This window comes from Scyliorhinus torazame, chromosome 5, assembly GCF_047496885.1.
Source record: "Scyliorhinus torazame isolate Kashiwa2021f chromosome 5, sScyTor2.1, whole genome shotgun sequence".
In the NCBI taxonomy this organism is placed as follows: domain Eukaryota; kingdom Metazoa; phylum Chordata; class Chondrichthyes; order Carcharhiniformes; family Scyliorhinidae; genus Scyliorhinus; species Scyliorhinus torazame.
In genome coordinates, this window is record NC_092711.1 from 155,886,438 (window position 1) to 155,903,940 (window position 17,503).

General features: G+C 46.5%; 2 protein-coding genes across 3 annotated transcripts; both read left to right on the forward strand.

The window, feature by feature from the left end:
- The first annotated feature begins 1,513 nt into the window (after window positions 1-1,513).
- On the forward strand, window positions 1,514-14,498 carry LOC140420209 (uncharacterized). 2 transcript variants are annotated; one of them, XR_011946226.1, is made up of 3 exons: window positions 1,514-1,605; window positions 4,017-5,956; window positions 13,804-14,498. XR_011946226.1 is itself a non-coding variant. In XM_072504239.1 (2 exons), the coding sequence occupies exon 2, from the start codon at window positions 4,363-4,365 to the stop codon at window positions 5,287-5,289; it is 927 nt and encodes a 308-aa protein (XP_072360340.1). In that variant the 5' UTR covers window positions 1,514-1,605; window positions 4,017-4,362; the 3' UTR covers window positions 5,290-7,895. The 2 variants fall into 2 exon arrangements, 1 of the variants encoding a protein (XP_072360340.1); XM_072504239.1 differs by lacking the exon at window positions 13,804-14,498 and having other exon boundaries at window positions 4,017-7,895.
- LOC140420216 (uncharacterized) lies at window positions 14,498-15,606 on the forward strand (the record flags this gene model as incomplete). The annotated part of the gene is made up of 1 exon (XM_072504248.1): window positions 14,498-15,606. A coding segment is annotated over one exon (684 nt), but the record flags the coding sequence as incomplete, so codon positions are not given.
- Between the last annotated feature and the right edge of the window lie 1,897 nt (window positions 15,607-17,503).

The following is a 17,503-nucleotide window of genomic DNA, read 5'->3' on the forward strand; positions in this document are numbered from 1 at the left end:
TGTTTCATGAGTTACTCAAAAACACGATTATTTCGCTGACGACAACTCATTACATAATGATACTGAGAATCAATGATGAAAACACTGATTAATCATCCCCAGTGCATTTCCCGGGTTCAAACACCTCCGGTTACCATCCAAGACCCATATTTTGTTTCAACAAAATGCAATCGGCATGAAAAATGCCTCCACAATCGAGCAACTTAACTGAGAAAACAGACCCTGGGATTTCATGATGAAACCCTTTCATCTCTTACATGACTTATCAAAGTCCGTAATATATTTCTCCATGGATGACAACCTATTTCCTGAAATCTATCAAAGGTTAACAATGCTTCATATGCTTCCAACAACTCATCTTTTTTATACGACTTATCCAAAACGGTAATGGAATATCCAATCAGTTTTCAGCATCTAAATCATCCTCAACGAATTCCGAAAAAACTTTCCTCATAACCTTGTATTTTGCTGTTAATGATGAAGCCAAAGCCTATCCAGCCTCTTTCAGGGGAAGGAAGTGACCCGTGTCCACATCTCAGATTCACTGTTCCATTCCTGATATTGTTCTCCCTCCGAGAAAATCCGTGGATAATTAAAGCCTGTCCTTCTGCCATTCTGTAACTAAAATGTCAGCAGCAATGTACTTCTTCTCAGAGAGAGAGAATAAAACTTTTTACACACGAACAAAGCACCAAAGTTTAGTGTTGATCCTCTGCTACCACGTTATTCAAAATAGTAAGAAGTCTTACAACACCAATTTAAAGTCCAACAGGTTTGTTTCGAATCATTTCATCAGGTGTCTCGCCTGATGAAGGAGCTGCGCTCCGAAAGCTAGTGATTTGAAACAAACCTGTTGGACTTTAACCTGGTGTTGCAAGACTTCTTACTGTGCTCACCCCAGTCCAACAGCGGCATCTCCACATCATTCAAAATAGTGTCTGCAGAGGAAGAATCGGTCTAAAGCTGAGTTGTACCTTGAACAGGTTTATTTCCAAAACAACAAAGGAAACGCAGATACTCTCCCAGTTCCTCACCCCCACCCTTATTCCATTCCACCCTATCCCCTCCAACGCCCAGTTCTCCTCCCCTGAAGATGCTGACTCCCGGGTTAAGGTTCACCCTCACCTAATGTCACCCAGGTGTCTTTCCACCTGAAGCTAACAAACTGTTTTGTCAAGGAACGGCACAAACCAATCCAGTGACTATCCGCACGTACTTTGTGTCAGTTGGGTCACCGCGCCCTGCCCCCTTTTCATCCCAGTTCCAGGAGTTTGGAGACTGGGCTCTGGAGGAAGAATGGCGGCCGCAGCTCCCACAATCCCCCGCGCTGGGGAAATCGCTTTATCCGCCGCGCGGGCAGGCGGCCCAGGACTGCGCATGTCCAAGGGAGAGGAGAAACTGCGCATGTACATTGGAGTGCCCACCTCCTGACCGTCATACTCAGATTTGGACCAATGCGAGGAGGTTACACCGGAAGGACTCTGCACCTCTAGCCAATCAGAATGCGGGTTTTGTGTGAATGAAGAGTGAGAACAAAGACAGAAACGTCCTCCTGTCTCCAACCGAGAACATAACATAGAACCGACAGTGCAGAAGGAGGCCTCTGTGAGTAACACTTTCTTTTCTCCTTCTTTCCATTTATTTTCTCATTCTGACCTTGAACTGGTCACTTGCAGCAACTGAAGTGAATCCAGGGAGGATGCAGACTCTGGAAAGGTTGGCCCAGGTCTCTCTCTCTTTTAAAAAAAAAACATTTTCTGAAGGCATTTATGATTATATAACAGTAATTACAAATATAAACATAACTCAGTAAATACCCCCCCCCCCACCCCACAACTGTACCCAGCCAACAGACACAGTTCCCCAGCTCACCCTCCTCCTTCACTCACTGATCTTGCCGAAACTAAACTACCTCCCTCTACCCCCTTCCCCCCCTTATTATATCTGCGAACAGTTTAATTTTCCTCAAAGAAGTCGATAAACGGCTGCTACCTCTGGATGAACCCCAACGTTGATCCTCTTTGGGCGAACTTGACTTTCTCAAGCCTGAGCCTATGTCACTAACCCATACCCCCGATTTCGGGGACTCCGAGTCCCTCCGTGCCAGTAAGATCCGTCTCTGGGCTACCAAGGAGACAACGGCCAAAATGTCAGCCTCTCTCGTCCCCTTGACTCCCAGGTCTTCTGACACTCCAAAAATCGCCACCTCTGCACCCGGTGCCATCCTTGTCTTTAAAACCATGGACATGACATCAGCAAATCCTCGCCAATATCCCCTAAGCTTCGGACATGCCCCAAACATGTGGACATGGTTTGCTGGCCCTCCCGCACACCGCCCACACCTGTCCACCACGCCTTCAAAAACTTGCTCATCCAGGCAACAGTCGTGTGTGCCCGGTGGACCACCTTAAATTATATCAGGCTGAGCCTGGCACATGATGAGGACGTTTTGACTCTACTCAGAGCATCCTCCCAAAGACCCGCCTGTAGTTCCTTATCCAGCTCTTCTTCTCGCTTGCGCTTTACTTCCCCTGTCTGGCGTCCCTCCCACGCCATAAGTTCTTTATAAATTTCTGAGACCATCCCCTCCCCCATCCTCGTTTTTGAAACTGCCTTATCCTGTATCCACTGGGTCGGTAGAAGCGGAAAGGAACCTGCCTCCGGTACGATGTCCTTCACCTGCAAATAATGAAACCTATTCCCTCCTGGGAGTTCAAACTCCTCCTCCAAACAAGAAAAGCTCCCACCAATAAACAGGTCCCCCCGCCTCTCAATCTGTGCTCTCTGCCACCTCTGAAACCCCCCATCCAACCTCCCCGGCACAAACCGTTGGTTCCCACAAATTGGAGCCCACATCCTCTCTCTATCTCTTAAAGACATTGACATTCTTTGCTCTCTCAGCTTGACACATTTATTTGTCTGACTAAAAGGATGGTCTCTTTCCTAATGTTCACAATTAAAGGGCTGCTTTCCCCAGGAGATGGCTGATATTTGAGGGGGCAGTAAATTAATATCGGATAGAGAAATGTCTACTGTTGTTATAGGGTACAGATTAGATATATTATTGATGGTTCAGTAATAAAATATATTTGTTATTATTTCTAGTTTTGTAATATAGTTGTGCACCTATGTCATATTTTTCCAGTCAGAGTGATTGTAGCACAGAAGGCGTCCATTCATTAATTCGAAACCATACCGAATCTGTTGAGCAAACTAGTCAGTACAATTACCCGTCTGTATCCATGTTCCCCTGCAAGTTTAGTTCCTAAATGGGCCCATGCTATTCCATTTTGAAATTAATAATCATCGCAGCTTCCACCTACCTCATAGGCAGTAAATTAGAAGTTCTGAAAAATTGCCTCTGAATAAAGTTCTTCCCGCACCCCCCATTTCTAATCAAGCAATACAGTTCAGCGGCACAGTTACACAGCTACTCACAGCACCAGAGACATAGGTTCAATTCCGGCTCCAATTTCCGGGTGCTCTAATTTCCTCCTACAGTCCAATGGTGTGCAGTTAGATGGATTGGCCATGCTAAATTGTCCCGTAGTGTCTAAAGATGTCCAGGTTAGGTAAATTGACCATGATCAATGCACAGGGTTACGGGGATATGGCAGGGAGTGAGCCTAGGTAGAGTGCTTTTTCTAAGGGCCGGTGCAGACCCAATGGACTGAATAGTCTCCTTGTGCACTGCAAGAAACATTACCCAAATTCTGTAGTCCAGTCAAATGGACAAATATCTCTGGCAGCTGCCAAAAGATTTTGAGATTCCCTTTTCCAGGACAGGTTGCAAAGTGCATGGATCTGTTGATCAGCTGATTCAGCATCTTCAGGAGAATTGGGAGTATGGATATTAGTTACAACAGAGTGAGAATGGAGTCAGAGTGTGTGGGGTGGAGATTTACAGCTTTGAGGGAATGAGAGAGGAAAGAATGTTCCATAGAAACTGGAATTGTCTGTTCTGAATTTCTGTCCTGTACCGACACTGAGATGATCTTTGTAAACACATTTAACAGGATATTAGAAGATGAGGATTTACACACAGAAATCTCAAACCAAATATCACATCAAACCAAACATCACATCAAGATCTGACAGTCACTCAATTCATCAGGACCTGAATATCATCGGCCTTTGAATCTATAAGGAGAAATGTTTTTCTGTTCCGTCAGATTCAGATTTTAAACATCAGTGTGACTGAAAATGCACCGAGATACACACACTCAATAAGAATGTTCCAAAGCACTGACTTTTAACCAGTTACACAGCCTGAAAAAACATTGCATCATTCACAGCGGGGAGAGACCGTATCTGTGCTCTGTGTGGGGACGAGACTTTAAGAGACACAAGGACACCAGCAGCATGGAGAAGCCATGGAAATGTGGGGACTGTGGGAAGAGATTCAGATCCCAATCTGTGCTGGAAACTCACCGACGCATTCACACTGGGGAGAGGCCATTCACCTGCTCTGTGTGTGGGAAGGGATTCAGTCAGTCATCCACCCTGCAGACACACCAGCGAGTTCACACCAGGGAAAGGCCTTTCTCCTGCTCCATGTGTGGACACCGATTCACTCATTTATCCACCTTGCAGGCACACAGGCGAGTTCACACCGGTGAGAGGCCATTCATCTGCTCTATGTGTGGAAAGGGATTCACTCAGTTATCCAGCCTGCTGAGACACAATGTCACTCACACCAATGAAAGGCCCTTTAAATGCTCTGACTGCGGGAGTGGCTTCAAAAGCTCTCGGGAGCTGATGACCCACCAGGGCATTCACACTGCGGAGAGACCGTTCAGCTGCTCTTACTGCACAAAGAGGTTTCGAAAGTCATCCACACTACGGACACACCAGCAAATTCACACCGGGGAAAGACCGTTTACCTGCTCTGAGTGTGGGAAGGGATTCACTAAGTCACCCGATCTGCTGATACACCAGCAAGTTCACACAGGGGAGAAACCATTTACCTGCTCTGAGTGTGGGAAGGGATTCAGTTCTGCAACCCAACTGATAAGACACCAGCGAGTTCACACCAGGGAGAGGCCATTCATCTGCACTGGGTGTGGGAGGGGATTCGCTCATTTACCCAACCTGTTGAGACACAATGTCACCCACACCAATGAGAGACCCTTTAAATGCTCGGACTGTGGGAGCAGCTTCAAAACCTCTTCGGTACTGATGGAACATCAGCGCACTCACACCGGGGAGAGACCATTCATCTGCTCTGTTTGTGGGAAGGGATTCACTCGGTCATCCTATCTGTTGAAACACCAGCAAGTTCACAAGTGATGACAGGGGTTGGATTCTGCTGTTATTGCTGCTGTTAATCACATCCAGGACTGAACCATGTTCATTTTGACACTTGGTGAAGTGGGAGGGTCGGAGGATTTATTTCTGCTGGACTGGCCGTTCTCATGACTTTGCTTCCAGTGGGCTGATGCTCTTTGAAACTGGGAGTATTTGGAAACCAAAGGTAGTTTTAAGGGATTTATATTTGTATGGATAAACATTAGAAAAAAGTTAGTTTTCGGTAGGTGTTTTGTGCCTCGAAGGGAGCTGTAGTTAGACGTTAAAGGCGGTCTACGTGGGGATTAGCTTCAATCCTAGGATACAATTGTGTTTAGATAGCTCCGCATAAAGAAAAGATAGTTGCTGAGCAACTAGAGAGGCCCTGAAAGGTGGCGAACAGCTTTCTTTTGTTCTTTAGTTTATAGCTGAAAGCTAGCAGCAGTTGCAGGCAGTTGGAGTCAGGTCACGGAGCAGGGAACAGCTCCCAACTCTGCTCGAAGCTGGAGAGAGAAACCAACTCTCTCAGCTTTGCTATAAGAAAAGCTGGATATTGGAGTAATGTGCAGGAAAGAAGATTCAGAGGAAACTCAGGGATAGCTGGGTCTGAAAACCTGGAAAGAGAACAGGATTCTGTTCAGGGACACCAGACAAAGCTGAGAAGGAATTGGTTAGTGAAAATACAAGACAAACGTTTCATAAAAAAATCCTCACTGTTAAAATGTGTTAATATCGTCTATGAACAACTTGTAAAGTATTAGTTGGATATCAGAATTTGTGTAACAGTGAAAGTCAGTGAAAGCAGTGAAATCATAAATGGGTTGGTCCACAATCCTGGCACAGATTTCCTGCTAAAAATTGGAGTCAAAAGGGCCCTTGGAAAAGTTGGACTGGATTTTGGAATGTGGATCACTAAGTAAAGGTATTCTTATAAGGGAATATTTTTAAAAGTATTTTGGGAATGGAGTTTGGAAACTCTCATATGACAATCATCTGGGGCGATTCTAAGGAGAAATCCGGAAACACTAACTTTGTGCCAATGAGACCATTGGGGCTTCAAATGTATTTTGTCATCCACGTGAGTCTTAAAACTTGTGTGTATTGGTGAAGCGGAAGGAGGTGTAAAGGAGGATTGTATTATAATCCATTTTTATGTTTAATTTTTTTCTTATTGATAAAACTAATCAGTAGCCCCGTGACTCTGTTTCATTTAAAAAAGTTAAAGTCTTTTGAGCCAGGGTTCCATTATGGGATCTTCCTGTTCCGTTATAACGTCAACTGGGATCGGAACAGGAGTGAAATTTTCTACTGAAATGGAAACATGGAAAATAGGAGCAGGAGGAGGCCATTCGGCCCTTCAAGCATTCTCTACCATTCATTCTGATCATGGCTGATCATCCAACTCAGTAACCTGTTCCTGCTTTCCCCCCCGTGTCCTTTGATCCTTTCAACCCCAAGATTTCTATCTAACTCCTTCTTGAAAACATACAATGCTTTGGCCATAACTGCTTCCTGTGGTAGCAAATTCCACAGACGCACCGCTCTCTGGGTGAAGAACTTTCTCCTAATCTCAGTCCTCAGTGGTTTACCCTGTATCCTCCTGGACACTAAATAGTGTTTTTCCCCAACTACAGACAGATCGAAAATAAATTCAGAAAGAACTGGAAAAACGCAGCAGGTCTGGCAGCATCTGTGGGGAGAGAAACAGTTGACGTTTCACGTCCAATGTAACTTACTTCAGAACTAAAGAGAGGGAGAAATGTGCTGGGTTTGATGCTGGTGAGAAAGGGTCAGGTAGAACAAAAGGGAATGTCAGGGATTGGTTAGAGGGTGGGTGAGATTAAAAGACAAAAATGTCCTGTTACAAAAGGCAAAGGGAGAGGTACTGGTTGCAGTAAAGAAACAAAGCATTGGGGTGGAACGGTGACACAGTGGTTAGTTCAGCTGCCCACGGCGCTGAGGGCCCAGGTTTGATCCTGGCCCCGGGTCACTGTCCGTGTGGAGTTTGCACATTCGCCCCATGTCTATGTGGGTTTCAGCTCCACAACCTAAAGATATGCAGGTAGATGGATTGGCCACGCTAAATTGCCCCTTAATTGGAAAAAAATAATTGAAGACTCTAAAGAAATTTTAAAAAAGAAATAAAGCATTGGTCCAGAGTAAGCGTTAATGGCAGAATAAAGGACAGCTCTGTCTGGAAGCAAAAAACATGTAAACAAGATGCAGACTGGCACTCAGTAAAAAAACAAATCAAAATGGAGGAGAGAGTTCAGGGTGTGAAGTTGTTGAATTCAATGTTGAGTCCAGAAGGCTGTAAAGTGCCTCATGGGAAGATGAGGGGCTGTTCGTCCAGCTTGTGTTGGGCTTCTCCGGAACATTGCAGCAGGCCGAGGACAGAAATGTGAGCCTGAGAGCAAGGTGGTGAATTCTTCTGGCAGCAAGCGGAGGGTCAGGGTCATGCTTGTGGACTGAGCGGAGATGTTCCACAAAGAGGGCAGGGAACAGGCTACAGATGAATTAAAGATAAACAATTTGGGTCCAGAACATTGTGAATATCCTTTTACTCTGGTTGTCTTTGATCCTCAAGTCATTTTCTGTTTTTTTTAACCATGTTATGCTTCATTAATAAACATTTATCATAACAACATTTGATTTTTCATAATTAGATTGATGTCGTTCAGGGAAAGTGGGTGAGAGGGGTTGACAGGCTCTTTAACAGAAAGTGAGTCCCTCTGAGGTAATTGGCAAAGGAGCCAGAGGGGGGAATGAGATTTTATTTTATTTATTGACACAGTGAGTTGTTCTGACATGTCTGAAAGCAGATTCAGTTGGATCTTTCCAAATGGTAAATACTTGTAAGGGAAGAATCTGCAGGGTTCTGGGGAAAGAGCAGAGTATTTGGAGGAATGGGAGAGTCCTCTCAAAGAGATAGCGGGGACCCGGTGGGCTGAATGGTCTCCTCCCGCAAGCTGTGAATCTGAGCCTCCTGCTTTTGTGCAGGTTAAAAGGGACAGATTTCATTGCAGCCTCTTCCCTGTATATGTATTTACAGAGACAGGTTTCTCTTTAGCTCCGAGTGACCGATATAACAATTGGTTGGAGGCCCATTTCCCAGTCAGTCCTCCAGCACTTTCCTGTCTCTCTATTAGTGCGACGTCCATGGCATTTTCCCAACTGCGCACAGGCCCCGTTATTCTCAGCTAAATTCAGCCTCAGCTCTATTGCCTGGCTGTCATTGACATGAGCAATAGAGACAGAAAGGTGCCCGAGGCTCAAATGGGAAGTCAGAACTTGTGGCTCTAAACCAACACTTAAACATTTGTCAGTCAAATCCATGTTATTTATATTGGGGTGTTTATTATTAGATTTAGGCACTGGAGACAAAGGGTGGGGGGTTTTAAAGGGTAACTTTCCATTTCTAACTTTGTATTGTCTCGAGTGTCAGCCGTGGCTCAGTGGGCAGCTCTCTCACCTCTGAGTCAGAAGGTTGTGGATTCAAAACCCAGTCCAAGGACTTGAGGACAAAAATCACATCCAACATTCCTCGTCCCAGCACTGAGGGAGTGCTGCACTGTCAGAACAGCCTTCTTTCAAATAAGATGTGAAACTGAGGTCCTGTCTGCCCCTCTCAGGTGGGTGTAAAAGTTCCCACAGCCACTATTTTGAAGAAGAACAGGGGTGTTATCCCCGGTGTCCTGGTCAATATTTATCCCTCAATCAACATCACTAAAAACAGATCATCTGCTCATTATCACATTGCTGTGTGGGATCTTGTGTGTAAATTGGCTGCTACTTTTCCTACATTGTAACAGTGACTACACTTCAAAAGTACTCCATTGGCTGTAAAGCACTTTGGGACGTCCTGTGGTTGTGAAAGGTGCTATAGAAATGCAAGTTTTTAAATTGAAGATTTATTTATCATAGATTATCATAGAATTTACAGTGCAGGAGGAGGCCATTCAGCCCATCGAGTCTGCACCGGCGCTTGGAAAGAGCACCCTACCCAAGGTCAACACCTCCACCCTATCCCCATAACCCAGTAACCCCACCCAACACTAAGGGCAATTTTGGACACTAAGGGCAATTTATCATGGCCAATCCACCTAACCTGCACATCTTTGGACTGTGGGAGGAAACCGGAGCACCCGGAGGAAACCCACGCACACACGGGGAGGATGTGCAGACTCCGCACAGACAGTGACCCAAGCCGCAATCGAACCTGGGACCCTGGAGCTGTGAAGCAATTGTGCTATCCACAATGCTACTGTGCTGCACCAGTGTTTTCTGAACTTGTTATTTGGAACTTTATTGATTTCAGCCACCCCCAACTTACCATTTAATAAATTCACTTTGGTTCAGACAAGGCAATTAAGGCAAAGGCAGAATTCTCTTGATGTTAAATTTAAAAAGTTTATTCAAAGAAACTTTCAGACATTGACTTTTACAACTTCATGCGGGTGATCAGTCTGTAGAAGCGAAACCCTCTCTGGCTCCTTTGACAGTAATTTCCTTGGAACTCAGCCTCAAGAATCTTCAGTACTTGGCAGCAAGGAAGACCTTCAGAACCTCTGCTTTTATCCCCAAAGTGACCATTACTTCACGTCAGAGTTGGGCCTGTTGTAACATGAGCATGTTGTAACATGTGGGGCAGCACGGTAGCACAAGTGGATAGCACTGTGGCTTCACAGCGCCAGGGTCCCAGGTTCGATTTCCCGCTGGGTCACTGTCTGTGCGGAGTCTGCACGTTCTCCCCGTGTCTGCGTGGGTTTCCTCCGGGTGCTCCGGTTTCCTCCCACAGTCTAAAGTCGTGCAGGTTAGGTGGATTGGCCATGATAAATTGCCCTTCGTGTCCAAAAAAAAGGTTAGGAAGGGTTATTGGGTTACGGGGTTAGGGTGGAAGTGAGGACTTAAGTGGGTCGGTGCAGACTCGATGGGCCGAATGGCCTCCTTCTGCACTGTATATTCTATGTTCTATGACAATTGGTCAATTTGGTCACTGGATCAATTTATTTGGATCCTCAATTACTGACACCACCTTTCATTATCTCAGACAGGAATACAATAGAACTGTTTCATACGACCCCTTTATCTAATTCTATACATTCCCTTATTCAAACAGTTTCAAATGTTGAGGCTAATCAGAGTTTGAAGGTCTCTCTTGCCAGTACATTTATCCTCATTGCATATTCTTTACAAGCACAGCAATTAAGCTTTTACATTTTTACAGCAAATAAAACTCAGTCTCTTACTGTAACTACTGATTCATTATTGATTATTTAATTGGAACTCAATTAATGCTCATTACTTAATCAGTCATCTGTTACTGACTGGTAGCTAATTAATACAGTAATCTTTAATTAATATATTTGGTTAATACAATATTCACTAGTTGAAAATGACAGTTTTGTGAAAGACAATACCTTTCTTTCTTACTAACCGAGATTGGATTGAACATTGAGTCTTCGACTTGAGCCAGACATTGGCAATATATGATCTTCTGTAACTTTACAAAATTCTGGAACAATTTGTTACTGGAAACAATTTTGCCTCACTCAGCTTTGGTTTGGAACAGAATGAATTTTTAAAATAAAGGTCCAGTCATGTTTTAGAGTTTAACATGGTTTCCTTAATCTTGTTACTCATAACAGTGAAGATGGACGAGTGATTGATTTTTAAAACAAAATATTATCAATGAGGCATACCCAGAATTTCCGACATTATAATAATATAATCGCTTATTGTCACAATAGGCTTCAATGAAGTTGCTGTGAAAAGCCCCTAGTCGCCACATTCCGGCGCCTATTAGGGGAGGACATTACAACAGTGACTACACTTCAAAAGTACTTCAAAGGCTGTAAAAAGCTTTAGGAGATTGTGTTCATGAAAGTTGGTATAGAAATAGATACAGAATCCCTTGAGTGCAAAAGGAGGCCATTCAGCCCATTGAGTCAGCACCGACTCTTCCAAAGAGCACTCCACCCATATCCACTCACCCGTAACCCCATAACCTAACTTGCACATCTCTGGACACGGAGGGGGGGGGGCAATTTATCAGGGCCAATCACCCTAACCCATACATCTTAGGACTGGGAGGCAACCAGAGCACTCGGAGGAAACCCACACAGACACGGGGAGAATGTACAAACCACACACAGACAGTAACCAAGGCCAGAATTGAACATGGGTCCCTGGTGCTGTGAGGCAACAGTGCTAACTACTATACCACTGTGCCGCTCAAATAAATGTAATTTATTTTTAGAACAGACTTTATAATCCTGCACAGAATTCCCCAAATCCCTGTTTATCTCCTCTGTCCTCACAACCCTTTTCCCTCCCCCAAGTCGCACAGAGGGAATTGTTCCAATGTCGGCCTTTTTCTTTGTCAAACAGGTCAAGTATTTGTTCGGTTTATTCCAAAACTCGTACAATGTCTGCCTCGCAAACCTTTCTCGACCTGCTGCATCAATAGGGAGTCCAAAGCCACTCTTGCCGCATTAACCTCCTTCAGCAATAGCTTATTCAAAATCTCCTTATAATTCTGCTCGGCCTTCGTGAAACAAACCCCCAGACATTGCTGGTTCTTCAGCATCCGAGCATAAAATTTACATGTCTCCCATAAAATGGAGGGGGGAATACCAGGGGTCGTGTTAATCCAAAGGAAAAACTCAAACTCGTTTTTACAATGCTTAGTAAATTAAGTATCTCTTATCAGAGAGGCAACAAACCTCCACATTCTCGACCTGGGGGTGAACCCTCGAGTAGAATTCCAGAGAAACAGTGGGATGGTCCACAACCGATGGTCACGACGGTGCAAGAGGACACCAGGTGTAGGATCGTCCTTGATATTAAAATGTTGTTGATTCTAGTATGACATTGATGTGGAGCTGGAAAGAAGGTAAAATCTCCTCCCCTCGGGTGCAAAGTTCTCCAAACATCCACATAACCCACCTCCTCACAAGTAAAGGCCAATGCCCTGGCTTGCGGGGTGGGGGGGGGGGGGGGGGGGGTGGAAGGGGGTTGGGGGGTCCTGGTAACCAGGAGCTTATCTACCAGCGGATTTAAGGGACAGTTGAAATCACCAACCACAAAAGAGTTAGTTGAAGTTAACTGCAAAATCCACAAAGGCCTTAGTAATGAACTCCGGGAGCAATTCGGGGAGCCATAAACATCCATTATTGAAACAACATCTCCATGCACCAAACCTCTAATGATCACATATCGACCTCCTTTGTCCTTGGTGCAGGTTTCAACCTTAAAATGGATATTTTTATTAATAAGGATTGCCACATCCCTGCTACTTGATGAAAAGGAGATGAAAAAACCTGCCCCACCCAATCCCGCCTCAATTTAAAGTGCTCATCATCCAGATGAGTTTCCTGTAATAAAGCTATGCCGACTTTCTCCTTAAGGAGAGGATAACCATAGATTATCATAGAATTTACAGTGCAGAAGGAGGCCATTCGGCCCATCGAGTCTGCACCGGCTCTTGGGAAGAGCACCCTACCCAAGGTCCACACCTCCACCCTATCCCCATAACCCAGTAACCCCACCCAACCCTAAGGGCAATTTTGGACACTAAGGGCAATTTATCATGGACAATCCACCTAACCTGCACATCTTTGGACTGTGGGAGGAAACCGGAGCACCCGGAGGAAACCCACGCACACACTGGGAGGATGTGCAGACTCCGCACAGACAGTGACCCAAGCCGGAATCGAACCTGGGACCCTGGAGCTGTGAAGCAATTGTGCTATCCACAATGCTACCGTGCTGCCCCATTTGAGCCAGGGAAGTGGGATTGGAAATTTTCGGAGATGGGATTGAAAAGGAATTAGGACACTAAAAGACGTATTTCTTGGGGGTCGTTTTGCGGGATTGAAGGAGCTGGGAGCGAAGTATGGGCTGGAGCAAGGGGAAATATTTAGATATATGCAGGTTCGAGACTTTGCCAGAAAGGAGATAGAGCTTCCCAGTAGAGCCGGGGCGACAGGGGAACTGGGGAAGGGGTAGTATTGGTGGTTTACGGGGCTATTTTGGAGGAGGAGAAGGCGCCTTGTGTATTGATGTTTGCCCTATGTATTGTTCTCATGTATGGAATGATCTGTCTGAACTGTACGCAGAACAATACTTTTCACTGTATCCCGGTACACGTGACAATTAACAAATCCAATCCTCACCATTGAGGTGATAGTATTTCTAATCAGTAAGGCTACTCCACCCCCTCTGCCATATTCTCTGTCCCTCCTGTAAACTTTATAACCGGTATATTTGACCAGTCCAGACCATCCTGCTACTTGTTTTTGGAACTGTATTGAGTTCCCTTGAGGCCTTTTTTGTACTCACAGCTCCGAAACTCCATCCCTCCGAGTCCACTCCCTGGAGACTAGGTCTGGGGAATAGGTATTGGAGATGAGGTATTGGGGAATGAGAGGAAGGAATGTTCCATAGAAACTAGAATTCTCTGTTCTGAATTTCTATCCTGTACTGAGTGTTGACTTTTGTAAACTCCTTTTACAGATATTACAAGAGGAGGAATTACAGACAGAGATCTCAATTGTCACGTCTCGGTCTTACAGACTCACTCGATACCTTGGGATCTGAGTATCATCGGCCTTTGAATCTAGAAGGAGAAATGTTTGCCCGATCTGTTGGCTTCAAAAGATTTTAAACATCAATGTGAATGGAAAAGCACCGAGACAGACACACCCGAGTGAGAGTGTTCCAGGGGACTCACTGTGGAAAGAGCTTTAACCTGTTACACTGCCTGAAAAATACATCACACCATTCACAGCGGGGAGAGACCATACACGTGTTAATAATAATCTTTTATTGTCACAAGTATGAAGTTACTGTGAAAAGCCCCTCGTCGCCACATTCTGGCGCCTGATCGGGTAAGCTGGTACGGGAATTGAACCCGCGCTGCTGGCCTTGTTCTGCATCACAAACCAGCTGTCTAGCTACTGAGCTAAACCAGCCCTTCACCAGTTTGTGTGTGGTCAAGGCTTCAACTAATTGTCTGTCTGACCTGTGGAGACACGAGGAGACCCAAAACATGGAGAAACCATGGAAATGTGGGGATTGTGGGAATGGATACACAATCCCATCTCAGCTGGAGATTCATCGACGCAGCCACACTGGGGAGAGGCCGTTCACCTGCTCTCAGTGTGAGAAGGGATTCGCTCAGTTCTCCAGCCTGAAGAAACACCAGTGAGTTCACTCTGGGGAGAGGCCGTTCACCTGCTCTCAATGTGGAAAGAGATTCACTCAGTTATCTAACCTGCAGTCACATCAGCGGGTTCACACCAGGGAGAGGCCATTCCCCTGCTCCCAGTGTGGGAAGGGATTCACTGAGTTATCCAGCCTGAAGAAACATCAGCGAGTTCACACTGGAGAGAGGCCATTCACCTGCTCTCAGTGTGGGAAGGGATTCACTGAGTTATCCAGCCTGAAGAAACATCAGCGGGTTCACACTGGAGAGAGGCCGTTCACCTGCTCTCAATGTGGGAAGGGATTCACTCAGTATTCCAGCCTGCGGAGACACCAGCGAGTCCACACTGGAGGGAGGCCATTCATATGCATGGTGTGTGAGAAGGGATTCAGTGATTCATCTACCTTGCGGACACATCAGCGAGTGCACACCAGGGAGAAACCGTTAACCTGCTCCCAGTGTGGGAAGGGATTCAGAGATTCATCCCACCTGCGGATACACCAGCGAGTTCACACTGGGGAGAAACCTTTCACCTGCTCTCAATGTAGGAAGGCATTCACTCAGTTATCCAGCCTGAAGTCACACCAGCGAGTTCACACTGGAGAGAGGCCGTTCACCTGCTCTCAGTGTGGGAAGGGAACCCATGATTCATCGCACCTGCTGAGACACCAACAAGTTCACAAGTGATTACAGGAATTGGATTGTGCTGTTATTGTTTCTGCTTCAATTACATCCAGGACTGAATTTTGAGAGTAACGAGGCCGCTGAATTGCGGGAAATGCCAAAAACGAGATCCGCGCCAGGCGCCAAACAGTTTGCGATGCAACCGGCCCGTTACCCTTGGTGAAATCAGGATCTCGCCGTAGCGAGGTGAGAAACCAATTATCACCTCTTCAGCCCCATTTCCATACAATTAACAAGAGCTACCCCAGATCCAATGGCCTTCCGTCATTCAGCGGCCTCCCCAGCAAGCGCTCACACTGGCGGCGATTAGTATTTCTTTTGTAAAGCTTGAACCAGTCAGAAGAACTCCTGAGGTGAGCCGAGGAGGTGAGTAGCCATCTTTGCTCACAGGCAAAGAGCCCGGGGGCACTGGGCATGCTGCCCCAGTACTCGGGGGGGGGGGGGGGGGGGGACCTTCCGCAGGGGTGGGTTGCCATGGGGTGGGGGGGGGGGGGGGACCTTCCGCAGGGGTGGGTTGCCATGGGGTGGGGTGGGGGGGGGGGGACCTTCCGCAGGGGTGGGTTGCCATGGGGTGGGGTGGGGGGAGGCCTTGGGGGTGGCAACCACTCGGGCACCACCATGCCAACCCCTGGATCATGTGTTCCAGTTCCGGGGGCAACCCTTGTCCCTGCCCATCTGCCCCAACAGCCACCCGTAAACCCCACCGACTGCTGAGGCCTCTGGCTGTGTGGCTGAAGGCTGTTGCTGATAGGGAATTGGCAATCGTAAGCCCTTAAAGTGAGCCCTTCACAGATGCCAAGAGGATTCCTGTGGGTGGGCAGGCCTTGTAGCATGTGGGAGTCATTGCCTAGCATTGCAATTAAACTTTGATGCCTGAACACTGCGGGGGACAAGAGCCTACACGCAGCATCCGCACACCCAGGGGATGGGACAGAGCCTCAGGGACATGTCCACGGCCAGAGGGTGGGTGGGTGCCACGTCAGGTAGTGGGGGGGGGGGGGGGGGGGGTGCCTGGAGAGATGGGCAAAGGGACCAGGGGTCAGCCCGCATTGCAGAAGAAAGAGACAGAGGCATCATAATGTTTGTGCAAAGAGGTATTTATTGTGCTGTACGTTATCTCACTCCTGGTGGCGTGGTGCCCCCCCCCCCCCACCCCTGCGCCCAGTACCCTCGGTGATCCTCGACATGCCTGGCCCTCCTAGCTCTAACACTATGTCTGGCTGTGACCAACATTGACAAAGCTGCACAGGCGTGACTGACACTCATTCAAGTGTCTATCTGAAACCGCGCACCAGGGAATGAACGCAGGCGGACCATTTTGGTTGAAGCCACGCTAACGTGACTGACGGATTCGAAGCCGCGGAGATGGGCCAACGCTCACTCGAGCATCTGGTTGAAGCTGCACAGGTTGTTGAAGCCATGCAAGTGGGCCAATGCTCACTCGAGTGTCTAGTTGAAGCCGCATAGTTCACTGCATTTTCTTTCCCTTTGTCTATTTGTTAGATTTCTTTCTCCATCGCATCAGAAAATAAATAAATAAATATTGCCGAATACAAAAAGAAAGAGAATGTCCCGGGTTCTGATTGAGGAGCCGTGAGCTCCATCACAGGGTTCACAGCGGAACATCAATCTCAGTTAATGCAGAAAGATGGTTGGGACCCACACCTTACGGCTGGGGGACAGGAAAGCTGGCGGATGGGTCAGAAGGATAGAGAACAAAAGGGGTAATAATTCTGAGCAGCCTATATTTAGTGAATAATTAGACAAAGGAATGAGACAATCCAGTCCAGCCGGTGGCTGCAGTTTGCAGCAACACAGTTGGGCAGATAGGGTGGGGCCGCCCCAGTGGATAAAACACAATCACCAATCGCCCTTGGGCCGAGGATACTGAGCCTCATCTCCCTGTGGCCAGAACCAATAGATACTGAGAATTGAAGGAAAAGGAGACATTTAGTAAACCCACAGGGTAAGACTAATCCTGAAGGAACACAAATTTGCTGAGGAATAGCAATGGTGTCACTTTACCTGCCTGAAGACACAGGAAACTGAGCGACAAAATGAAACAATTCAGCTGGACAGCTGGAAATGAAATACAGGCTTGTGTCTCAAAGGAAAACTCCGTCTGTGAAAAAGCATTTTTGCAAACTTTAAACCAAGGCCTTTCAGAGCAAGTAGATAAGGACAAGTACAGCTCCTCCTGCGATTACCAAGGGGGAGGCTGCCCTAAACATTACAGTCATATATTCTCCCCTCCCTTGTCCTGGCGAGTTAGCAACAGTTATAGTTAAAAATGTAACAAATGAATTTACTGTTCCATTTGAGATG